The sequence below is a fragment of the Protomyctophum bolini genome (genome assembly GCF_963924005.1).
Source record: "Protomyctophum bolini genome assembly, chromosome: 14".
In the NCBI taxonomy this organism is placed as follows: domain Eukaryota; kingdom Metazoa; phylum Chordata; class Actinopteri; order Myctophiformes; family Myctophidae; genus Protomyctophum; species Protomyctophum bolini.
Window position 1 is genome coordinate 4426344 of NC_137875.1, and position 14882 is coordinate 4441225.

At 41.0% G+C, this 14882-nt stretch overlaps 2 protein-coding genes across 3 annotated transcripts; one reads left to right on the plus strand and one right to left on the minus strand.

The window, feature by feature from the left end:
* Positions 1-74: 74 nt before the first annotated feature.
* Positions 75-8080, plus strand: sfxn4 (sideroflexin 4). Its single transcript, XM_080782007.1, has 14 exons — positions 75-253; positions 518-583; positions 688-744; positions 869-895; positions 1522-1576; positions 1750-1775; positions 1876-1929; positions 3100-3162; positions 3258-3326; positions 3498-3588; positions 4493-4608; positions 4687-4772; positions 5575-5692; positions 5955-8080. Exons 1-14 carry the CDS (start codon positions 215-217, stop codon positions 6030-6032), a joined length of 945 nt encoding a protein of 314 aa, XP_080638133.1. The 5' UTR covers positions 75-214; the 3' UTR covers positions 6033-8080.
* On the minus strand, positions 8075-13484 carry dennd10 (DENN domain containing 10). Of its 2 annotated transcripts, none has more exons than XM_080782004.1 (10): positions 13347-13484; positions 13194-13248; positions 12147-12343; positions 11866-11945; positions 11585-11733; positions 10845-10956; positions 9863-9963; positions 9555-9662; positions 9346-9440; positions 8075-8924 (listed from the first exon to the last, which is right to left on the minus strand). In XM_080782004.1, exons 2-10 carry the CDS (start codon positions 13237-13239, stop codon positions 8757-8759), a joined length of 1056 nt encoding a protein of 351 aa, XP_080638130.1. In that variant the 5' UTR covers positions 13240-13248; positions 13347-13484; the 3' UTR covers positions 8075-8756. The 2 variants fall into 2 exon arrangements, with proteins under 2 accessions (XP_080638130.1, XP_080638129.1); XM_080782003.1 differs by having other exon boundaries at positions 12147-12394.
* Between the last annotated feature and the right edge of the window lie 1398 nt (positions 13485-14882).

The following is a 14882-nucleotide window of genomic DNA, read 5'->3' on the forward strand; positions in this document are numbered from 1 at the left end:
CTTTGCGCAGCTTTTAGAACCACTACGGCACAAGCTGGAAAACACGCCCACAATGGCCATGTGTGAGATTCTCAGTGCGGAAGTGGAAGAATAGAATAATATGACCTCGAAGGCTCGAATCAATGCAATGAATGCATGATCAATAACTGCTCATTTAATATTATCTTGCCCCTTTTTTTTTGCCATAGTTCATAGTCTATAACAGAACAGACGAATGGATCCTAATTTATTGCACTGGAAAAATGAAGGAAAGGTAACGTTGCTGCGCATCATTGTTTATGTTTAGTTTTCTTTATTGATTGATTTATTAACAGTTTGCAGAATTACAGTACATTTCAAGTACAACTCAATACAAAAAACTGTTAACTGTGAGTGGACGACACCATAAAGCATTACACTTGTTTACAAGAGGGCCCACCATTTTCAATTCATCAAGTTCATCAGTATCATGCCATCCCATTGATTATGGTTAAGGAATGAGGATATCACACTTAAATGAATGTTCTTTTCATTGCAGTCATTCTTCAGTCGACTACGAATCTGTCTTAGTATTCTGGATCCTAGTTGTTTGTTCTCCTCGGATGTGAGTAGCATCCACTCCATGCATGCAGTATAGTATTAATGATAAATAACAACAGCAATGTATTATGAATTAAAAACCTATCAAATTATGATTGTTCTCTTCAGGCTGAAATACAGAATGCACGTGCTGTCTTCATAAGTGGAGAAATACAAAAAGAAAGGGTAGGCCTATTAAATAATGATAGAAATATAGTCTCTATACAGTAGCCTACCAGCTTATAGTTGTTTTTCTTTGATGTCTGTCCTCCTGATGCATAAAACCAGTGTGTTTCTATGTCTCTTCCAGGATAAAGATGCATGGGCTCTTTCTATGGTAAGTAACACTAGAATAAAAAAATAAAACAGTTATTACAGCAAATCTACCCGCATGAAGACATCATCAAAACTTTAGATTCATTTTAGAATTCCAATGTCATTTAACCCATTTCGACCTGAGGCTGAGGACTGAAGTTCTCAGTTTTCTGAATGTTGTCAGTGGTGCTCAACCTTTTTCATGTCAAGGCTGCAGAACCCCATCTGAAGATAATGAATGCCACAGACGAAAAACAGTCTAAGTCCACACTATTGATCCATAATGTATAAATGATAGATAAGGGTTCAGGACAACGAGGCCTTTTCGTGGAGGGGTCAGAATGAAATTTGGACTTAGACTGTTTTTCGTCTGTGGTATGTTGTTCCAGGGACCCCCCCAGAAGCTAATATTTGAGTTCAAATCGTTCGCTCCAAAAGAATATATATATTCAAAGATTTTCGCCACATTTTCACGATTCTTCAAAAATAGCAGACCTACGAGCTCGTAGCGCGGCACTATGAGCTTGTAGATCTGCTATTTTTCAATAGCTAAAGCATAAGTTAATGCTTAGAACACCAAAAGGGGTTCCCGTACAGAGTGGGTTAAACTATATAAAACGTTGTCTCTTATTATTCTCCTCTTCACAGTCCTCTGTACATGCTGATTCTGGTGCTGTGCTCCCTATAGGGTTCCGTCCTCCGGGTACAGTTGGTTTTGTTTTTATGTTATATGCAATATGCAGAGCAATGTTGGCGCTGTGCATATTTTGCACCTTTTGTGACGAGTATTATTGTATTTCACGCTATAGTACCGTGTGGTTGAATGACAGCAGCTGATAATATGCCTTTTTTACTGTGTATTCTTCTTTCTTCTAGCTTTATTACCAATATCAGCCCCTTTGGTAAGTGTTACTGTATTAAAGAAAATATATTTTGCATTTGATGTGTTAATGAAAAGTCTGTGTTTCTTTTTGTTTTGACCTTTTCTGTTTGTTTTTTCAGGTTGTTGCAAGCCTTCTTCCATATAGAGGAGTCAATCCAGCATTGTTTTGGCAGGTAGGTCTTGAATTATGTTTCTAAAAAATTCACCAGGCTTTCCACCTCGGAGGAAAGCCTGGTCTGTGTTACAAAATTGCCGCGTGAACCGGTCTAGTGTCAGTCATTGTTTTGTAGTCAACAGGAACCATCATCAGAAACTTCCTTTCCCTCAAACCGGAAGAATGACAATAAAAGCTCTCGTAGCCTGCAGCTTTTATTGAGAGAGGGAAAAGGACGTTCCAGATTGATGGTTCCTGCCTGATGACTACAAAACAATGACTACAACATGACGTAGCGATATCATCCTGATGACTACAAAACAATGACTACAACATGACGTAGCGATATCATCCTGATGACTACAAAACAATGACTACAACATGACGTAGCGATTTCATCTACTCCCGAACGGATCATAAACCCGAAAAGGAAATGCTGCCCAGCTACAGTAAATACAATAATGCAAATAGGCAAATGCAGGCAGTATTATATGTTACAGTACAAGTAAAGAAACCAGTATAAGGGAGAAAAAGGGGCGAGCAGCACCCTGTTTCGGGCCGTGGCCCAGGGCGTTCGGGGGGTGGGTCGGCGTGCCGAACCGAAAGGAACGAGGCAGGGGCAAGTGTGTGAGTGGCCCGGCATTAGCGGGCGGCGGTGGATCAGGGGTAGAGTGGCCTGATGGTAACCGCAAGGGCGCCAGTTCGAACCCTGTGGGCTCCCCCAGAGTTGGTGTCGAACTGTCCTTGAGCAAGACACTGAACGCCTAATTGCTCCTGATATGCTGGTTGGTGGTAGCCTGGTAGAACCACTCCCCCTGCTGGACAACATTTGCATTCTGCCAGCTGGGTGAGTCTGGAATCTCTCAGACAGAGACGATGTACTCCGGTCGAATTCTGGCCGGAGCGATACGCGGCTGTATGGGGCCGGTAGAGTCAGGTTAGGTTGGTGGTGCTTTGCATGGTTTCCTCCACCATCGGTGTGAATGGGTGAATGTAATGAATGTAAAGTGCCTTGGTTAAAGGCACTATATATTGTTTCGATGTAGTGGCTTATACTAAAACCTGTCACAGCAAATAACTAACAAAATACATGGTGTGTGTATATATGTACCGGTGTATATATATATATATATATATATATACTGTATATACTTTTATACTCTATATAAAGGAGAAATGTGTCTTGCAGTTTTTGCTTCACAGTTACAGTGCTGGATTCAACTATGCAAACAGAAATTCCTCTGCAGAGAAGGTATTATCAATTTCTCACTTTCAACCAGTGTATATATATTTTTTGCAGTTTTGTTTTATTAATGTTTCTCCTTCGTGTCGACATCACATCACCAGGGAATGGAGACGTCTTTTAAGCAGCTTCTATTGGTTGTTGGATCAGTTACATATGCAACATGTGCTGGGGTGTGTATAACTGTAGTGAATATTGTGTGCTATACAATGTTTATTTTATCGCTTCATATTTTTCCTATAAATAATATACACTATACACTTAAATAGTCCACTGAGAGCGGTTGAAAGGTATAAAACGTATAATTCTAACCAAACATCACATCACCATGCCTTGTGTTTCAGGCAATCCCTCAAATAGTCATTAGTCGACTTGGAATTATCAGCTCACCCTTCCATACTTTCCTTAGGTCAATATTGCCAATCCCCCTCTCTGGTAAGTGAAATATTACTAAACTTGGCCCGAATTTAAGAACATGTGCTTATTTAAAGTGCTGAAGGCAAATCCGTGTTAATTTATGGGTTTTAGGGGTGTTGGGGCAGGTAGTGTAGAAAGTAGACACACATCTATACATTACCAGAAAAAAACTAAATTTGATAAAAAAGAGCAAAAGTGGTTGGCTTTATTAAATAGCTTTTTTCATAATGTGCTGTCTAATCTTTCTGTCTGTCATATTGTATACAGGTGGATGTGCAGTGCACACATTAACTTATTCCCAGTCATCATCAGTGTTACGGCAGATATACGTTTCCTACAGTTTCGCTGTTGTGTGACTGGATCAATTCCATGCAAATCACCTTCGGCTGCAGCATTCAGCATTGGCTGAATCACCTTTTCATACATAATAAACGGCATGGGGTGATCTTCCTGAAAGCTTTCAGCATATGTTGCAGCCATGGCACCAACTCTTAGAAGTGTGGAACACTAACAGCCGGTACTGTACTGTACAGTAGCTAACGTGACTCGGCTAGAAAGGCTAGAGTCGGAGGAGCACTTTCTAGGAAACGTTAGCTGATCATCTTGAGGGCAGACAAAATTAACCTTGTATGCCTGGTATAGTTCCATCCAAATGAACCTTGTATGCCTGGTATACTGTAGTTCCATCCAAATTCTGGCATATATAGAGGCAGTATGCCATTTTTGAGCTGGGCATACAGTATAGCAAATACAAACCTCATTACCCCTAAAACCCATATATGCCATAAATGAACATAATTAAAATTTGCCTTCAGAGTTAAGAGTTTTTTTTTTTTAAATGTACCCAGTCTATACAATGTGTATGCATCCGAGTGCTCATAATTGATTGACAAAGGTATAATCTAAGTGTGTCTCCCCCTAGCTGTTCTGGCCGCCTTCAATGTGTATGTTATCAGAAATGAGGAGTCACTGAATGGAGTCCAAGTGTTTGATTCTAACGGCAACGCTGTTGGTGTCTCTAAAGCAGCAGGAGAGAAGGTACGGATCCAACCATTTGTATTGTTTTTACATGAATAAATGACAGCATTTTATTGATTTCCCTTTCTGTGTTTATAGGCTGTAAGGGACACTGCGTTGTCACGAGCTACACTGATGGGTACGACCGCTGCCCTTCCCAATCTCCTGCTGTTCCTCTTAAAAAGGTGAGTAACTACCCGTTTCCAACCGGTGTATTCACTACAATGTTAGATTGCTATTCCCAGGCATAGTTGACAACATTATGTGTGATGCTTAATTAATAATTACATGAAGATTTCAATCATTAAGTATGATTAAATAATGTTATTGTAGAGCAGACAACTGAAAATGTCCTATTATTAATCCACCCTGCTTCGGAATTAAGTGAATAACACCATCGTGCAAACCACTTGAACCCCAGCATGCCTATATTCAAGCTGGAACATTCTCCAAAAATAGCTGCTTTACAAGTTCACAACACGTGTGTTGACTTGTGAACTCACGCTGTGAGCTTATAGGTCGTCTGTTTGGTGTAGAGTGGTGCCCAAAAGGTAGATCATGATCTACCAGTAGATCACAAAGGCTGTGCAGGTAGAACACATGATAAAATACATATATATAATTTAAATATAAAAAAATATTTTTGACTCGATTGATTGACATCAAAAAGTGCGTGTCAGCTCAAACCCACAATGCAAGTCTTTGTTTTCAAGTGTGTTGCGCAGATGTCAGTAGCATACAGCTATATATTTTTAAACCCTACCAGTTCCATTTCCGCCCCTCTATTCCTCAAGTGCACACTAGACTAGGTACATAAAAACAGAAAAAATCTGAAATGGGATAATACTGTTTTTTGGTGGGTAGATCTCGTCGTTTTGAAAGTAGCTCGCAAGTCAAAACAGTGTTGGCACCTCTGGTGTAGACGGAAGGAAGCGGTAGAAGTACAGTTCGGTAGTAACCCGGGTCCGTTGCAACCACTCCTCACAGGACCAGAGTGTTCCAGAAGAACCCCATGTTAATGACGCCTCTACGCCACTTCAGCACTGCACTTATCCTGGGAATGATGATCCCCGTCTCCTTCAGCCTCTTCCCACAGCTGGGAACGGTAAGGCTGTTTGTTAACCCATTTAGACCTGACGTCGAAATAAAAAAAAAAGTCATCTGAAAGAATATATATTCAAAGATTTGTGCCGTATTATCAGGATTTTATTCCAAAAATAGCAGACCTACAAGGTGTTTTAATGCTTTTAAAACACCAACAGGGGATCCCACTCAGAATGGGTTAAAAGTGAATTTGTGTTTATTTTCTGTCCTGTCCTTTAATTCCATCTGACTGCAATTCAACGTCACCTCATCCAACCTGGCAGATCAAAAAGGAAAACGTGGAGAAGGATCTGCAGGCTGCGGCTGCAGACGGCCAGCTGTTCTATCATAGAGGATTATGAGGAGACAAGTCTGCTTGTCCAGGGAATAGAGCACCGAAGTCCTGACGTCACTGTCGGTAGAGGGCGTCAGTCCCCAGGTTCATGTATTTTTTATTTGCATTATAATCCCCATAGGGCGATTTTAGATCTCTTCATATTAGAACTGCGTTTGAAAAATAAACCGATCATCCCGGCCTTTTCACTCATATGGATATGAAGCATCGACTGAAGGTGGAAATGTACAAATATCCCCAAAGAGTAACAAAATAAGCGTTAAAAACGAGTCAAATAACCCAGAGACTACATTTCTGGGTAGGCGTTTATTTTTATTTCATTGATATTTAATGTTTCGTGGTTAGTACGAGTTGAGTCACCACCAGCTGAGCTTACGTCAACGAGGAATCTCAGGAACGCAATGTGTTCACAGCTGGGCGTGACGTATATTAGCAGCGACATTGCCTTCATATGTAGTTTCAAGGCTTTTGCGGCCACATTAATTCCATTTTCTCCAGAAACTGGCTGTATCAAATATTAATGAACATCATTAACGACACACAGCCAACCCCCTGACAGAAAGGCCGGGGTGGTCGGTTTATTTTTCAAACATAGTTCTTATATGAAGCGATCTAAAATCCGCCTATGGGGATTATAATGCAACTAAAAAAATACATGAACCTGGGGGCTGACGCCCTCTACTGAAAGTGACGTCAGACTTCGGTGCTCTCTACAGTGGCATTATAAAATCCCTGGGCGTAAACCTACATCCAGGTGTTAGGTGCGATTCATACTCCTATTTTAGGCTCTGTAGAGCCTACAATGTGACGTCATTTGAGGTTCGGTGGGGGGCGGGTACCGTCCTAAAGTCGTCTCTTCGGTGCTACTGAAAATTTCTGACGAGCCGAAATAATTTCGGCATTACAGCTGTAAAATAGGAGTATGAATCGGCCCTTAGACTTGCAATACTCGTTGAAATGTAATTTGCATAATACCAAAATAATTAATGCAATTGTTTGTTAACTTAACTCTTGTGTTACTGCATGTCTAGTGCATGCAATGGAATTTATGATCAAATCCATGGAATTTCATATATTTTCCCCCCCCTTGCAATAAATGTGTAGATTATTTATTTGAAATAAAAATATACATTTGTGATATCACATTTCTTTAATGAGTACATTGTGTATTCAAAGATATTAATCAGTTCATAAAAATACTTTAATTTTGATCTATTAAATTAGCAATTATATTACAAAACGTGACCAATCTGAAATATTGCAGGCATAATGTGGATGAAATGTACACAATATCAATCAATGAGAACGCATGGTATAAAAAAAAACCCATGACAAATTACTTTATCTATTCTATTGCATTATAAAGTTGTGACTGGAACTGTGGTTAGTATATTAAACTTTATTAAAATATTTTTAATAAAAATAAACATTAATATTTATTTTCCATATGTTTTATGTTCGTTTTAATGATCTCATAACTAATTTGTAAAACAAACTATAAGTAAAGAATACATCCTTATAATTTCAGCTGGCATCAAAGCACAATCATTCTTTTGTATTCACTGGAGGAATGGAACTGGTGCAAAAGACAAAAATATGAATTGTAACTTCTGTCTATCCAGAGCAACACGTGGCCGCACAGGTAGCTTTGCATTGTCAGGCACTGTATTGACACTTTTATACTCAGTCTCCAAAACCCTGGTTGAATTAGGCCTACCTCAAATATAACATGCTAATATCACACTTGCGCTTGTTGGCAATGGTAGCTACATGCTGTCACGTTACTGTATGCCGGCACAGAAATTCATATTTTTATCTCGACTGAATGAATGTGATGGACATTGATGGACATGTCCTCAGAATGGACATCGACGCGATCCCAAGAGTCGCATTACACTGACTTTCACTGGACCCCAGAAGACATTACACTGACTTTCACTGGACCCCAGAAGACATTACACGGACTTTCACTGGACCCCAGAAGACATTACACGGACTTTCACTGGACCCCAGAAGACATTACACTGACTTTCACTGGACCCCAGAAGACATTACACTGACTTTCACTGGACCCCAGAAGACATTACACGGACTTTCACTGGACCCCAGAAGACATTACACGGACTTTCACTGGACCCCAGAAGACATTACACAGACTTTCACTGGACCCCAGAAGACATTACACTGACTTTCACTGGACCCCAGAAGGCAAGAGGAGGAAAGGAAGGCCTAAAATGACATGGCGTAGGACGATGATAGAGAAGGAGCTCCAGCAACAACAGAGAAGATGGCCAAAGACAGATAAAGGAAAGGAAAGGTACTATGTTTACCCAGGGTAACTGGACTAAGCTCAAGAACTTGTTTACAGCCAGGCCCTGCTCATAGAACATTTCATGGTATGGGGTTCAATGCCTTGTCCAAGGGCACTTCAGCGGTGGTAATTTTAACGTGCCGGTCCGGGGATACGAACTATAGCGACCTTCACGATATCAAGACCGCTCCGCAAACCGTTCGGCCACCGCTGCCTCAAACAAGTGGAGAAACTTTGTTGCTGCCTTATGTGCCAGCCGGCGTAAGAAAGGATGAATGTGACTAGTTTATTCCATTAGAAAGGTGCTGTAAATAATATTTTTTTTTTTAAACAAAAAAAAATATTGTTAAGAGGTTAAGCAATAATGTCAAACATTTTAATTACTTTTCTTTTTTAAAGCAATGTGAAAGTAGGTCAACGTCATATTCTTAGAAGCTGCTCAGCCGCCGCCAAATGAAACAGGAAGTTCTCCGTCGCGGGGGGGAAGTGACGCTGCTTCAAACCCTCCAGTGTGATCTTAGAGTTCTCTCCTTCGTCCGCCAGCGCAACCAAGTTCGCAAGTATCTCTTTTGTCTTTACAGAAATGTCCTGTGAACAGAATGAGTAAGTAAATTAAAAAGGTTACACAATTACAAAAACTTCATGGTCCTAAAAATGTATATAAAATACATGTTTTGTTCGGTTTTTTTAAGTGTTAAGAGAAAAAAAAGTAATGATTTACTGTATACTGATTTATTTTATTATGTATCAAAATGTGTCCATATGTACTACTCATTTCATAATCAATAGAATATTCAGTGTATAAATTACACGGTTCATGTTCTACATGATGCATCCCTGGTTTCAGACAGTGTCATATTGCTATGCGTCTACTACTACTAGTAGTTTGTGTTTTATGTGTTCTGCCCTATGGACCCCCCTGTGAGTGTCTTGAATACAGTTTGAATTTAATTGAAAATACTAAAGGTCTCACTGATAAACATTATTGGTATTCAAAGTGTGTCCTCACCTTGATAACCTGACCGTCCGTTCTGTCGGCGTCCTCTGCAGACTGGACAATACATTGGCCAATGTCTTTGTGGAGCTTTCCCATAGCCATGGCCTCTGTTAAACACAACGGTATTCGGTGAAAAACAAACCCCTCTCTTGCTTTACCATGATTTGATTCCAAGAGTCATCATTGGAAAACATATTCATGTTGCAATGAATGAATCACACCTTTGGCACTCTGCGATACTGTGATGACGTTGTCGGGGAGGTTCACGTACACGTCAAACAAGTCCAATTTGTTGCTCACTTCTGGGTCTGTAAATCCTGCCACGTATCCTACAGGGAGAACGAAGACACAGATTCATGAATGCACATTTGTAAGGTTGGCAATAATACAGATGGTGGCTATACTGGCTAATCGCTAAACGTGAGCGTGAGCCTCTTCACAAAATATGTTTCTCTTTCGACAGCACAGCACACATCGGAAAGCACTAAAACCCATAAAGTTGAGTCCGTGAAGCAGCAGTTTTCCTCACCTGGACATTTCTTGAGGTCATCCAGTTCTATGTCGGTCAGGTGCACATATGGGTGGAGAATTGACCAGTCTTTCCTGTGCCACGTCAGAGCTGGTAGAACTCTGGCAGGAAATCCAAAATAATTCCAATGAACATGATTGGCAAAACTGATTACGGCCGTGGATAGTTAGCTGTCCACATGGCACTGGTAAAGGAAAATGCCGTTAAGCCATCATGTTTACAATTCGGGCATTTAGCAGACGCTCCAGAGTTACATTAACCATGGCAATACATCACATACTGTCTGTACATGAAAAGTAGTTTTCATGAAACATGCGTAAGCTAAGAACGTAACATTGGAATCTATATATAATGAAACTAGACATAAACTATACATATACACTATAAAGTGCTACGACTACATACAATGCAATTCTAGTGCCGTCTACATCACATGCTATAAGTCTGTATCAAATGCTATCTAAGGGCCGATTCATACTCCTATTTTTACCGCTGTTTCGGCGCTGTAGTGCCGAAATGATTTCGGCTCGTCAGAAATTTTCAGTAGCACCGAAGAGCCGACTTCAGGACGGTACCCGCCCCCCCCCCCCCCCCCGAACCTCAAATGACGTCACATTGTAGGCTCTACAGAGCCGAACCGACTTTTATTCAGCTCTAAAATAGGAGTATGAATCGGCCCTTAGTCTACATAAAGTTCTTTCTAAGGGGCTATAGGGTAAGTGCTACGGGCCATGATGGAGTCTGAACAGGTGGGTTTTCAGACTACGGCGGAAGATTGGGAGTGAGGCTGCAGTTCTGTTCAGAGCATCATGTGCTCTGAACGTTCTCTGTTACCCTAACCTTAAACTCAGTATATAGTATGTCAGTCTGTAAGATATATAACCAATCAAATAGCATTATGGTCACATGGCTGAATAATATGCATTACTAATGATTATCAAACTGTAAACCAAGATGTTTACGTTCTCCTTTCAATATTCACCTGGTAAACTCAAGCAGTGCTTCAACACGGGGGTGATGGACAACAATCCTTTTCTTCAGCATGAGGGCAGTATATAGAATGATGGTCTCCATTCCAAATTGGGACACAACGTCTGAAAGAGAGAATGATGCACAGCAATAACCCCTTTAGATCTCTGATGTAATCTGAATAGTGTTGTGATCTTTCTACTCATTTTAATTATGTTACAGTGAGAAGGTCTGAATTACTTAGGACTGAGGCAGATTCTAAAAACGCCTTCTTAATCCTGACCACATTTTTCTGAGAAAATATTTATTCAAAAGTTACAAAAACGTTATGTTTCTATATACTTAACTGTACATAGCCTTAACTCCCCCACGGAATGATAAAAGGTAACTACCGGTATCTTCCATCTATCCATCTAGTGCGAAACATAGCTAAATCCTAATGTATACTATACTGTCACTCACAGCTGTGTCACTCGCTAAAGAGAACTTCGACATGACATGTTAGCTTGAAAACCTAGTATTTCAGGCCCAGGCATGCGGATTGCTTGCCATTTCGGCCTCACATAACTGCCAGTGGTGTGGCCATGAAAGATAACTGCCAATAACTGATTATGATCCTAACATGTTACACACACAGTAATTCATCACAGGACATGTCTGTTTCAATCTAAACGTCGACTCATAATTCAAGTGCACTGAGATTAAGTTTGACAGGCTATGGCTCAGGGCCTCTTAGCGACAGTAACCTTTTACCTTTTACAGAACCTGCTAAATATGCCTTCCTGACATCGTAATCCTTGATGAGAAATGAGCCATTTTCATCGCTCTGGCAAATGCCTTTGGTGAGCACAGCGATGTAACCTTCCATCATCTTCACCGGACTGCCATGTTTGTTGTACATTCTGAATAATAATAATAAAACATACAAAACAACCACAGCAACATGAATATTAAGTGCCATTTGAATCCCACTGTAATAATTGTGAAGAGTTGGAAACATTATTTGGATTATTTCATGTGTACACTGACTGTACCTGCATAGTACTCTACTGAACGCAGCATACTTCTCAGGGTTGAAGTCTTTTGCTGTAACAACTATTGAAAAATGCGTGACCTACAGAATGAAATGACATACAAAAAACAAAAGTCATTTAAGGCTTTTTTTTCCTACTATTATCACCGCATTACCCAATTACCCCAACCTTCATAGACATGCAAATACATTATAATAGCAACTCATGCCAGAGTCATTACTGTTCAGATCATTTTAAATAAAATGATTGGGAGTGTCCATTTAAAAAGGCACTACTTATACCTTATTCAGGGCACTGGGCTCCTGTACTTCAACGGTGGAGATGTAGAACCACGTACGACAGAACTGACCAAACACAAAGGTGTTGAGGCCTCGGCTGTCGTGCGTCAGACAGCACTTTCTCAGCAACACTTCTCTCAGTTCTGTACTGACGGAGGGAAAGCTCCACACCCACAGGGTGTCTCCATTCACGTCTTTCTCTGAGGGAGGCGAGAGACGAGACATTGTTTGTGTACACAGGTTCGAACCTACTAAAAGAAAAACAGCAGGATTTCATTCTTCAAAAGGGTAATGGTTGATATATCACTTATTTTAGTGATATACAGTAATAATAATAATGAATTTTTATAGCACTTTTGCTCAAAGCACTTTACAATGGTTCATTCATTCATACATTGGGAGGTGAAGCGGCGAACAGTCGACGCCAGCGTCCTCACTGCCCACATTCACACACCGACGGTGGCGAGCTCACACCGACCGACTCATTGGAGGCAGTGTAGGGTTCAGTGTCTTGCCCAAGGACACTTGTAGACAGGAGAAGCCAGGATTGGAACCGCCAACCCAGGGATCATTGGACAACCTGCTCTACCTCCTGAGCCACAGCCGCCCTAAAATCCTCCGTTTTAATGTTTGTTACATTTGTAACTGTGTACAAATGGACCATGTGTACACCACGTTCAGAGTTAAAAATCAACCCTCAGGATTTTTCCGCTCACTGCTGACAGTGCTTAAAAAAGGCCAAATCCTTAAGTGATATCCTTGTTGCCTATTAAATTAAATTAGATTTAATGGAATTGTCCAATTACATATTAGTCCTAGGCTCCTAAGCATGCAGATATTATTACTTAAATTGACCAAGAGTGGTCCAGTGTAATATAGAGAGCCCAGCCTGACAGGGTAGTTTATATCACACACTGCCATCAGTATCATGTGATGCAGCAGTCCATGATCCTGGGACGAAGTTCACAGGAAAACAACACTAATAAGTCTTTAAAAAGAGAAAAGGAACAGCTGTAGCTACTATAGCTTGTGAAATAAAACTTTGCTTACCAATTAATCCGACACTTAGCATAAACTGTGTTTCAGTTGCTGCCATGTTCCATCCCTGAAAAGAGTTGACAATCACAACTATTTTTAATATAAATAAGAAAAACTTGCTGAAGTCATCACCCATCATAAAACAATACAGCTATAAAACGTTACCTTGAACTCCTGCCTATACCAGCCTGAATATGCGATGCCTGGTGGTGAGATCAATCAAAGAATTAACTAAATGTAAATAGAAAAGTAGTCCAAGGGACTGGTAGCAATTAAACAGTGCTGCTGTCAACAGGATAGTAGTTCCTTCTTCTTCTTGACGAGGAATCAAATGAAAGGCGGAGTCAGAAGAACTGTCACAACCATTCACGTTATGTGGAACGACACATGCGCAGTACAGATATAACGGGTGATGGTGCGTTGATATAGTGACCCGTAAACTCGCCTTAAATCACCACCACAACCACGTATTCGTGACCAGTTAGAGTGCTTATTTAGATCTAATATATAAACCTAGAAAATTAGAACATTAAAACCAATATTAATTTGATCCACACATTTTGTTTTAAATATATAATCTCAGTCGACATAATTACCAGGTTGAGACGGGACTTTGAACGCACCTTCAGAAGAGCACATACGGGAACTTTTGTGTGATTGTTCCCTATAGAACTGCCAGGTTTGTAGAAAATCCCCTTTTCACCACCAATTACCAATCTACTATTATATATAAATTTAGACTATTTATTTATTTAACAACTAAATCATTCATTGGCAGTGCTTTTGGAAGCTATCACAGTAAATCGCTCCATTTTGCATTGTTGTTTAGGGATAGATAATGCCTTGTGTGTCGCTCACACTGTCACACTAACCGGCAGTCACTGAGTGAAAGATTTAACCAAAATAACAAAATATAGTAAAAGATGGGGCAGACTGACCAAAGCCATATAAGGAGAATGGAACAGATAAATCCTAGAGAGCTGTCAGTAATGTAAATCGGCCCTGGCGCTTTGGCATGGGGGGGTCAGATCAACATATGGAATGAATTCTGTACTGGCCTTATATGGAGCGTGTCTTGAGTGTACAGGGTTTGATGAGGTCAGATCAACAAGAGTTTCTGGCCGGCAGGCCCTTCCTACAGGCCGACAAAGCAGCCCCCCTTTTTTCTTACTGTCCCAACTCTGTCTGCCCAGTGTCCCCCCAGTGCCTCCCCAGTACCTCCCCAATGTCTGCCCAGGGCCTCCCTAGTGCCTCCCCAGTACCTCCCCAATGTCTGCCCAGGGCCTCCCTATAGTGCCTCCCCAGTACCTCTCCAATGTCTGCCCAGGGCCTCCCTAGTGCCTCCCCAGTACCTCTCCAATGTCTGCCCAGGGCCTCCCTAGTGCCTCCCCAGTACCTCTCCAATGTCTGCCCAGGGCCTCCCTAGTGCCTCCCCAGTTCCTCTCCAATGTCTGCCCAGGGCCTCCCTAGTGCCTCCCCAGTACCTCCCCAGTGTCTCCCCAGTGTCCCCCTGGCCTAGTGCCTCCCCAGTACCGTGATGTCACAAACAGAAAGGTCTTATTTGATTGCATTAAATTACTTTACAACACAACATTAATATTCACTTTGTCACTCACTTTGCCCCTCTCGATTTGCCACTCGAACTGCCATTCATTTTATGCATTCGTATACCCTTCTATTGTGTTAGGAACCTGTGTTACT

Excerpts from the sequence above, each read along its gene's own strand:
- sfxn4 (XM_080782007.1), top strand. The coding sequence starts at position 215 with ATGGATCCTAATTTATTGCACTGGAAAAATGAAGGAAAG. Across the intron at positions 896-1,521 it reads ATGCATGGGCTCTTTCTATG|TCCTCTGTACATGCTGATTC; the intron begins GTAAGTAACACT and ends TCCTCTTCACAG. Across the intron at positions 4,773-5,574 it reads CTGCTGTTCCTCTTAAAAAG|GACCAGAGTGTTCCAGAAGA; the intron begins GTGAGTAACTAC and ends CACTCCTCACAG.
- dennd10 (XM_080782003.1), bottom strand. The coding sequence starts at position 13,239 with ATGGCAGCAACTGAAACACAGTTTATGCTAAGTGTCGGATTAATTG. Across the intron at positions 9,663-9,862 it reads TGACCTCAAGAAATGTCCAG|GATACGTGGCAGGATTTACA; the intron begins GTGAGGAAAACT and ends TTCTCCCTGTAG. Across the intron at positions 9,441-9,554 it reads AGTATCGCAGAGTGCCAAAG|AGGCCATGGCTATGGGAAAG; the intron begins GTGTGATTCATT and ends TGTGTTTAACAG.